Source organism: Stenella coeruleoalba, assembly GCF_951394435.1.
Source record: "Stenella coeruleoalba genome assembly, chromosome: 17".
NCBI lineage: Eukaryota > Metazoa > Chordata > Mammalia > Artiodactyla > Delphinidae > Stenella > Stenella coeruleoalba.
Genome location: NC_137163.1, coordinates 33334010 through 33343698, shown reverse-complemented (window position 1 = coordinate 33343698; position 9689 = coordinate 33334010). Strand labels below are relative to the sequence as shown.

The 9689-nt window shown below is 50.7% G+C and overlaps 1 protein-coding gene across 8 annotated transcripts in view; it reads right to left on the bottom strand.

The window, feature by feature from the left end:
* Positions 1-2380: 2380 nt before the first annotated feature.
* The window catches only part of KLF10 (KLF transcription factor 10), a 112960-nt gene continuing 105651 nt past the window's right edge, over positions 2381-9689 (bottom strand). For 4 of the 8 annotated variants that reach the window (XM_079901395.1, XM_079901396.1, XM_079901397.1 and 1 more), the window contains 3 exons: positions 4628-4861; positions 3611-4523; positions 2381-3312 (listed from right to left, as the gene is read on the bottom strand). In XM_079901395.1, the coding sequence (XP_079757521.1) occupies positions 3053-3312; positions 3611-4523; positions 4628-4852 (1398 nt within the window). In that variant the 5' untranslated portion in view covers positions 4853-4861 and the 3' untranslated portion in view covers positions 2381-3052. Of the gene's footprint in view, positions 3313-3610; positions 4524-4627; positions 4862-5087; positions 5724-5769; positions 6330-8026; positions 8198-9066; positions 9153-9689 lie in introns of those variants that run through there. The other 4 variants (XM_079901399.1, XM_079901393.1, XM_079901398.1 and 1 more) reach the window with 4 other exon arrangements.

Sequence of the window (9689 nt, the reverse complement as noted above, 5' to 3'; positions counted from 1 at the left end):
AAACATCAGACAAACCCAAACTGAGGGGCAGAAATAACTGACAAGTACTCTTCCAAAGAGATGAGAGAAGACTGCCGCATAACCACAGATTGGAGGAGACTGCGGAGATTGACAACTAAATGCAATTTGAGACCCTGGATTAGGTCCCGTAATAGCAAGAAGACATGAGTAGAAAAACCAGTGAAACCCAAATAAGGTCTGTACTTTAGCTAGTAATATTGTACTGAAGTTAATTTCTTCATTTTCTTAAATGTTCTATGGCTATGGAAGATGTTATCTAAAGGGGAAGCTAGATGAAGGGTACATGGTAACTATTTTTGCAACTTTCTCTAAGTCTACAATTATCTAAGAAGAATTAACTGTTAAGAGAGCTGAATATCAGCAATTTCATATAGTTCAACTTAATATATAAATCAGACAAGAAACAACCAAAACTGACATGCTAAAGCTACACTAAAACCACATTATCATAACATGCTACAAATGTACTTGTTTGGGGGACAACTTTTGCATCAAGATCAGAGTCTGCATCAACATTCAACTCTTATATAATACTCTATTCAAATGATTTACAATATTTCTAAGGAAAAGCGTCAGGCGTCAACTAGGACTGGGAAGAACACAGCAATGGGTGGCACAGTTCCACTGGCTTTGTCATTACAAGGGACTGGGCTTTGGAACAGGCAGAGATTACTTCAGCCACCTTCCTTCATTCCCACTTCTGAAGACCTGCCACCATGAGGAACTCTAGCGGTTAGGATGGTCCAGGTCCCAACACAGAAACTACAGAACGGCAAGGTCCCCTCCAGCAGCTGTGCGGTGCTTAGGTGGTGTAAGTTTCCAAGAAAAGGATCAGCAGGTACATGGATGGCTCAGGATGCCTGTCCTACAGCTGGTGCCAAGCGAGCACACTGTCCCTTACCATGGCACTCAACAGCTGGGCACCGTTGAAGATGTTCTCTCATGACAAGGTAATCTCAGAGCAAATTAAAATACTAATCTCCAAAATTATATGCCATACACTAAGTAGCATTTACAGCTCCTAGTTCCACTGGCAAGTGACTGGCAAGTATTTCTCTTCAGAGGTGGATTAGCTTTCAGGCGGCTGAAGTACTAGCATGTTTATTGCATTTAACGTATCACTGAATGGTCTGAGTTAATCTAACTTCTAGAAGTAATTTACTCTTTAATAGGTCAGGCTTCTTTTCATTTCACAGCAGTCATTACTGTAATTACTCATGTGGTGTTCCCTTTAACTCAGTGCTACTTAAGGTTTTGCTGAGAGACAATATATTTCAACCCCACATCATCAAAACATACAAAAATGTTTTAAAATGGTAGATATCTGGCCTTGCTTTGTGTGTGTATTTTAATTAGATTTTATTTTGTTATTATTTTTTTTGGCTGTGCCACATGGCTTGCAGGATATTAGTTCCTGGACCAGGGATCGAACCTGGGCCCCTGGCAATGAGAGTGCCAAGTCCTAACCACTGGACCATCAAGGAATTCCCTGGCCTTGCTTTGCATACTGTCTAAATTGATTACTCATGTTAAATATATACTCCTACAATTCTAAATTTGAATGAGGCCCTTAGAGAAATTCAGACCATAAGTCTTTGCAGAGCACCACAGTGATCAATGTCAAGGTCAGAGTGAAAATGGTTTTCAACAAATACAATCAACCAATTATATATATACCAAAGGAAATTCTTTATTGTAAACAAGATATAAAGTACAACAAAAGAAATATTGTGCAAATTGTAAATCACAAGGATTTTTTTTATTAAAAGAAAATTCTTTTTTTGTTTTCCAAGAGTCCAAAGTTTTGATGGCAGAAATCTACACCCAATATAGAGAAAAATGTTAAATGGAAAGACATAATGACATTTTTCACTATATATTTTAAACAATTGACTTTTGTTTTACCACTGTATATATCATCCACTATACAAAACAGAATATAACAGAAATACTGTTAACAAAAGTGAATGTCCTAATTATTTTTCTACCTATCTACTTCCACATTCCCCCCCCCAAAAAAACTTCTATAAATTAACAGGACATTTGTCCACTTGTGAATAATGTTCACTCACTTTCTAATTCAATAAAGCACATGTTATATCCTCATAACATAAGGATACTTTACTGATGTCCTAAGCCATCTTTTTGAAGGAGTTATCTAAAATTCTTAATATCCCTTCTTTACAATATGTGTTTTCATCTTCAATTTCTTTTCGAAACAAAGTGCAGTGTATTTTAGAGTCTACGGAAAACACATTGGTATACAATTTTCAAATCTACACAGGGAACTGCAGCCAACTAAGGTTCAAAGCATAATAAAATGCCTAGTTATAGTCATTTGTTAAACTTTTAAAACAAAAACGCAAAAAAAACCCTGAAGCAACACTTCAAAGCAATTAAATTAATGAGGATTCCAATTCTTTGGGACCTCTTCAGCAATATACAGTTGCTCAATTCCAAACGTCAGCAACTAGTGTAAAAATGCTAGTTCTAGATATATTTAACAACTATGTCCACGAAGTTGAATGGAAAGACTAAGAATAGTAAACAAGATAACTCTAGGAAAGGATAATATTCGCGATAATACAAATCAATTTTACATCTCCATTTCTGTACCGTAATGTTTACTTCCAGTCTCTACACTCTTGAAACCAGTGCTTTTGAAGAATCACATTGAAAAGTTGGTCTCAAGTATAAATGGTGAAAGTAAAGTAACAAATTGTGCACACAAATTCAAAATCTGTGCTACCTGTGGTTGGGCTGACCTCACCTGAAACCTTCAAAAAATATTGAAAGGAATAAACTTTCTCATCTCTCTTACGTGGTAAGAAATGAGTCCTGCCACTCTTTGAGCTGCCTGTGGCCGTAGCACTTCTTACCATCTAACCCAGGCTGGGCCTTCTCCCCAGGCCGTGGGGCTTCTGCTTGCAGCCCGCACTGGAGGGCCACAGACTTGCAGTGGAAGCATTTTTATATCACCACTGGCTTCTGGCTGTGACCAAAGTTAGTCTGATTCTTTACCATCCGTCTGTCACTGTGTGGGAGCAGGGGTTGGAGGTAGGGTAATGTCATTTAACTTGCTCACTTCCATCTGCCAGTTTGGTAGCTTCTTGGCTGACAGATGGCGCCGGGCATGTTTGGTCAAATGGTCGCTCCTCATGAACCGCCGGTCACACATGGGACAGGCGAATTTCTTCTCACCTGTGTGGGTTCGTCGGTGTCTGGACAGTTCATCTGAACGAGCAAACCTCCTTTCACAACCTTTCCAGCTACAGCTAAAAGGTTTTTCTCCTGAAACAAAATAAGTCATATTATTATTATTATGCATTTATTAAGCCGCTGTAAGTTACATATTAAATCATATTTAAGATACTTTATTAGACATTTAAAGAATCATCATTTGAGAAATTAAAACAAAAACACCTTGATGAAATCTTTTAGAAGACCTTGCACTGGTAAATACCATCCACTAGAGTGGCTAATAAGGCAAGTTCTTCCTTAACATGCCTGGTTTACATTTGCGATCATTGCCAAAAAACCTTCATCCAAATTTCTAAGACTTAAATATGAAATAAGAAATGGTTGGTACCTGTATGCGTTCTCATGTGGGCCTTCAGATGAGAACTTTTAAAGTACGTCTTGCCACATCCTGGATGGCTACAGATGTGACTTCTTATCCTTGATGAGTCAATCTGAGGAGTGACTTTTGCTGCTGAAGGAGAAAACCCTGGAGCAGGGGCAATGGGAGAGAGTCTGGTGCCATTTGGGCTCACCACTGGAGGCTTGGGGTTCTGAACAACGGGCTGGGGTACAACAAACATGACGGCGCCTTTGGGCACCTGAGTGCCCATAAATACAACAGGTGGGCAGACGGCTGGCGGCTGACTGGGTGGAGTGCTGGGGACGACTGTTGTCACAACTGGGTTGTTTGCAGGGAGGGGAACCATCTGGCAGATGACGGGCATAGGTGGCACTCCCCCTGTTGATACTGCAGGTGGAGAGACTAAGACCGACTTTTGTTGTGGGCACATGGGGACCGGCTGAGATCTACAGATTACTGTCTCTGAGGAAGGCACAGAAAAGTCATAAAGTGCAGCACTTGCTTTCTCTTCAACACCTGCCACTGTGTCTCTCTCACGTTTGGATCTGTTTGGTGACACAGCTGCACAAGGTATGTTTTTTCTTGCAGTCTCAGCATTTAGGTGGGTTCTTCTTCGAAAAGAATTGTCCTGATAGTTAAGGATGCTGGCTGCTTTCACTGGGCAAGATCGGTGGTTACACAGCTGGGCATCAGCTGTATGACGAATCACACTTGTTGCCTGAGCCTTGGGGAGTTTGGGGGCAGGTACTGGGCTCTTCTCCTCTTTGAAAGGTGCAGCAGCAATGTGAGGCTTGGCAGTATCTGACAATGATTTGAAGTGTCCAGTAGATGGCGCTGGTGCCATCAGATTTGACACTTGAGAGGGTTCAAAGTCAGAGGGACTGTAAGGTGGAGTCAAACACTAGAGCAGAGAAATACAGGCAACAGCGTGAAGAACAGTAGAGTTCATTATATAAATTATAAGAAATTCTCATTTACACTCATCTTTAAAGCAACAATACTTACAAATGCTGGGACTGTATGAAAATCAGGTGTACCAGGAAGCAGATTCTCTTCCTCTGACATATCAGACACTGGAGTAACGGGTCTGCTTTCAATGTATTTCTTAAAATCAGACTTCCAACTGCAGCTCATTGACATAAGTGCTTCTACGGCTTCAAAGTCACTTTTCTCTGCAGTTTTGTTCCAGGAATACACACTCTCTTTTGATCTTTCAGAAATCATTTCCATTCTTTCCTCCTATAAATACAAAAAATTAAATGCTATAAGCATATTGTCATCCACATGACACGCACAGCAATGTGCAATTTTTTTTTACTATCTGCACAACTTTTCAAAATAAAACTTGAAATAATTTTTCTCATCCCCACTCTGATAGTAATACTGATAAAAGTCTTCCTCATTCTTCCTCTCACACTTAGGCCTGAACACTGATACCCTTGCAAGGTAAAGAGGAACTTATTACCATTATGAGGACCAAGGCCAAAGGTACCAATGCACTTGTAATCCAAAAAAGAACTGCTTGGCTTAGGAAAAAAAAAACATTTTATATTCTTTCCAGAGTAGTCAACTGCAACAGGAGTCAGACAAAATAACTGAGGGAAGGCTCTACAAAAAAGTCATCTTTTTTCAATACTACAGGTATGGGGACCTGGTGGTCCAGTGGCTAAGACAACAGGCTCCCAGTGCAGGGGGCCCGGTTTGATCTCTGGTCAGGGAACTAGATCCCACATGCATGCCTCAAATAAAGATCCTGCGTGCGGCAACTAAGACCGGGGCAGCCAAATAAATATTTTTTTAAAATCATTAAAAGAAACACTACAGGTATGGTATGAGATCTTTTCAGGTATGACTTCCAACTAGAAAAAAATAAACGGCCAAAATTTTCTTTTAAAAAGGCAAAGTATAGTGGACAGAGCTGTGGTCTGTTGATTTGGGTGTGACCTTTGGAAAGAATAATTTCAACTTCTTCATGTTTGTGTTCTCATTCACTGGATCTTACACTTAACACAATGGTTTGCTATGTGTAACTATGACCAGCTAATGCAATAGCACAAAAGAGAGAGAATCGGAAAATTTAATATGCGACTTAAATTTGCAAGAACTCTGATTGTAAGAAATCTTCAATAGTCAAAATAGAATCTTACTTTAATTTTTTTAAAGAACTGCTCCTTGACAAAAATAACAGCACATGCCTTATATTTGAACAACTCCTTCTATTAGGTATTTAATGCTTCATATTAAAGTTCCTTAAACTGCACTAAAAGTTACTACCCTCCATCTCTCCAATTTTCCACCAATGTGATCCCATTCATTGGTCAAAGCAGAGATTGTGTAAAAACACAGAACAATTGTCTTTACGTGGCAAGGTATTAATCTCAACACTTGCTGGAAAAAACGCATAAACCCTTAGTACTGAAGCCTTAAGAAGCCATCGCTCTTGAAACATCGCTAACAATGCAATTGCATAATCGCGGGCCCTTTATGTAAGCTGCAACGGACAACGCATGTTGTGTAAAAGCCTCAAGACGCCAGTGCAAAGGAAAAAAGAGAAAAGGCAGGCAGCAGGGAAGAACAGTGTGAGCTGGGAAGGGCAGGGAGAAGTCGGGAGGGGAGGAAAGGGAGTGGGCCGCGAGAGAGGCAGGAAAGGGAAGCGCGGGCGGAGGCGCGGGAGGGGAAGGCAGACGAGGGGCGGGGGCGGACGGCGGGGGAGATCCTCGCTGACTGGGACAGACGGATGGGGCCGCCCTAGCCTCAATGAGGCTCGCGGGTGAGTCACTGGGAACATTCCTCGCCGCTCGCACGTCCCCGCGTCCCTGCCCCCGCCATTGGCCAGCAGGCCGGGCGGCCCGGGCTGGGATTGGCTGGGCCGCGAAGGGCGGGGGCGCGGAGGAGGAGAAGGAGGGGGCGAGGCATGTGAACAAAGCGTGATCAGCGGCTGCTCCGGGCGGCGCAGGAAACCTGAACTGGGAATTGCCGCGCCGTCACCTTTCACCTACTTCCTGAGCCCGCGGGCCCCCGCCCTCGCGACGGCCCGGGGGAGGGGCCGCGGGCGCCGCCGCCAACCGCCCGGCAGTGCGCGCCCGAGCCCGCGGGGAGGGGCGGAGCCGCGGGCGCCGGGCTCCAGGAGCGCCCGCCCCTTCCAGCTCCCCGCGAGCCGCCGTTCCCTTAGGAACCGACAGCGGGGCCGGGCCTCACTCCCGCCTCTGGCGGAGGCCGGGACTGGGTCACTCAGGGACGAGAAGCTCCCCGGGCGCATCCGCTCCTGGCCCACCCCCAGCCTCCGCCTCAGCTGCCGGAGGAGGAGCCGGGTCCCCGCGGAAACCCGGCCCCCGCCCTCCTCCGGCTGCAGCCCCCGGGGACCCGGCCGAGCCCTCGGCGCTTCCCGCCCACGCCTCCCGCGGGACCTCAGACCACCCTGACTGTCCCCGAAGATGCGCGTCCCCTCCCCGCGGTTTCCGGCAGCACCGGCCCCCGCCAGCCGCGTGTCTCCACGAGTTCCCAGACGTGCAGCCCCAACAGGCCCCGCTCCAGACGCTCGGCTCCACGGCCTGCGGCTCCCGCCCCGACACGCTGCCCCCGCGTCTCGCAGCCCGGTTCCCCCCGCCCACCTTCCCCGCCCCGCTGCTGGGTCCCGCTTCCCACCCTCCCATCTCCAGTCGCCGAGGCGGCTCCCTCCCCCCTCCAAGGCGTCCTCAGAAGGCGGCCACCTGCCCGCTCCCGAGATGGGGAGTCTCCTCCAGCCGTATTTGGGGGGCAACTCCCCGGTCCCCCTCGGCGGTCCCGGGCCCACGTGCCATCCCCCGCACCCACGCCGGGCGCCCCTCCCCCAGCCCCCGCTATCTGCTGAGCAGCCCCGTCCTGCAAGCCTCCTTTCAGAGCCCCGAGTTGGGGAGCCCCCTCTCCTCTCCAGCGGACACCCCGCCCCTCAAAAGCTTCTGGGCAGCCCCCTCCCACCCTGGGTCGCATTCCTTATCCAGACGGAGGCATCTCTCTCCGGCGCCAGGTGCAGGGTGGCCCCTTGTCCCCCTTCCCCTTCCACACCTCTTATTCTCACTGACAGGGCAGCAGCCCCCTCCTCACTCTTCCCGCCCCTCCAGTCATCCTCCCCCTCACCTGCTTCAAGTCTCCCAGCGGAGCAGCCCCTTCCCCTCATTACACCTTGAGCAAGACCCTCTCTCCTTTCGTCTCTAGCTACCCGCCTGCTTCTCCTGAGCCCCTCCGCGACGCACACGCCCTCACTAATGCCCAGTCTGCAGGCGGGAAGCCCCTTCCTCTCCCACGACTCCGCTGCAGCCTCAGTCCTCAGGCGAGGCTAATGTCAGGGGCTCGGGGTTCGCGCCCCCGGGGGCCCCTCAGACTCAGCGAGGCAGAGTAGGGCCGGGGCATCCCCAGGTCACTTACTGCAGGCTGCTGGAGAGAAGCGCCGAAGTTCAGCATGGTTGGCTGCCTGGCCGCCGACGGCGAGCTGACTGGCTGCTTGGCTGCCTGGCCACAGACGGACGCCCGGAGACACTCGACGCCGCTCCCGCCACCGCCGCGCTCCGCGCCGTCTGCCCCCTCCCCATTCAGGTAGCCGCTCCGCCTGCCCCGCGCCGCGGGCGGGGGTGGGGGCGGAGCCTTCCGCCGGCCAATCAGTGACAAAGGTGTGTGAGGCGCCGGCCAATGGGCTCGCGGGGCCACGCGTGATCAGCGGCTGCCCGGCAGCGTGAAGCTTGTGTCAGTGGAGCGTGTACACAATCTCCGGCAGCGTGTTCCCTCGGCCCAGCCCGAGGGAACTCCCGCCGCCACCTGACTCAGTGACACCGCCCCTACCCCTCACCCACCCCCGCCTGCGGTCCCCTTCCCTGGCCTGGGGGGGCGGCGCGGAGGACCTAGACCGGAGGCGCGGCAGCGGCGGCGCGCCCAGGCACTGCGGAGGGCCGGCCCCACGTGGGAGGTGGGGTGGGATGCCCGCTCCGCCCAGTCCCCTCGGCGCGAGGTCCCATCTCGGGCCGCTGCGGGATAGGCGGGACGCGGGGTAGCCAAGCGGGGGAGGCGGCGGCTGCAAGCCAAGGGTCCGGAGCCAAGAGATTTGCATTTGGAAGCGCCGATCTCTTGCGCGTCTGGCGAGAAAGCGGAGCCCGGTGACCGACTGAGCTGCATTTCTGGAGCATATGCTGGGTTTTGCCTCGCTGAGCCGTGGGTAGCACGAGGGAGGGGCGGAGAGGGAAGGGTATCCTGTCATTGAGCGGACACCTGCTCCGGCGCCCCCCGCCCACGCCCGGGCCGCGGGAGCTGGCTCGCCCTCCTCAGCTGCACCGCCGGCAGCACTGCCCGCCCCCGTCCGCCCCGCCCATCCTTCCTCCCAGGCTGTGGAGAGAATGGTGTGGGGACTGCAGGAAGCCCCGAGAACTAGACCAATGGGATGATGGGGGGCCGTAGACCAGAGTTTTTATCTTTACCGGGAGCCGAAGCTCGGCTGCAGAATCGAGTTTTGAGCTCGGTGTGAAGTTTAAAGTGCACTCTACAAGCTGTCTCAAAGGCAGACCCTACCCCTCCCCACGCCCCCACCCCGGGCCAGGGCCTCCGGAAACGCCCTGCCAGGAAACTGCTGGTGGGGATGGGGCGGGGCGGGGTCTCCCGGGGTCACCAGGCGCCAGCCGGGGCCCGCCTGCGAGTGGGTAGCAGTGGGAATGCCCACCACGCCCGACACGGAACGCCCCGCCCCCGGGCCAGCGAAAGCACCAGCCCCCCCCCCCCCCGCCCCCGCCGCGCTGCAACCCCGACCTCCGACCCCGCTCAGAAGCGGTCTGCGGCCTCCGGATTGCGAGCCTATGGGTCTGTTATGGCTCCCTATTGGCCCCCTTTTGGCCATTTGGTGCCCGTTCGCAGCTGCTGTTGTTGGAGAGGAGGGTGGTGATAACGCGGCTTAAAGCAAACTGGAGATTTTATCTCCTGTGGACAGGCTGAACACGGGGCAGAAACCACTGCCCCTCCCTCGAGCTTTCTCACTGCTCTGTGTAACTGAAAGGCTAATGGAAGTGTCCTTTCTTTCCCAATAATCACAAAATTGAGTATAGACAAG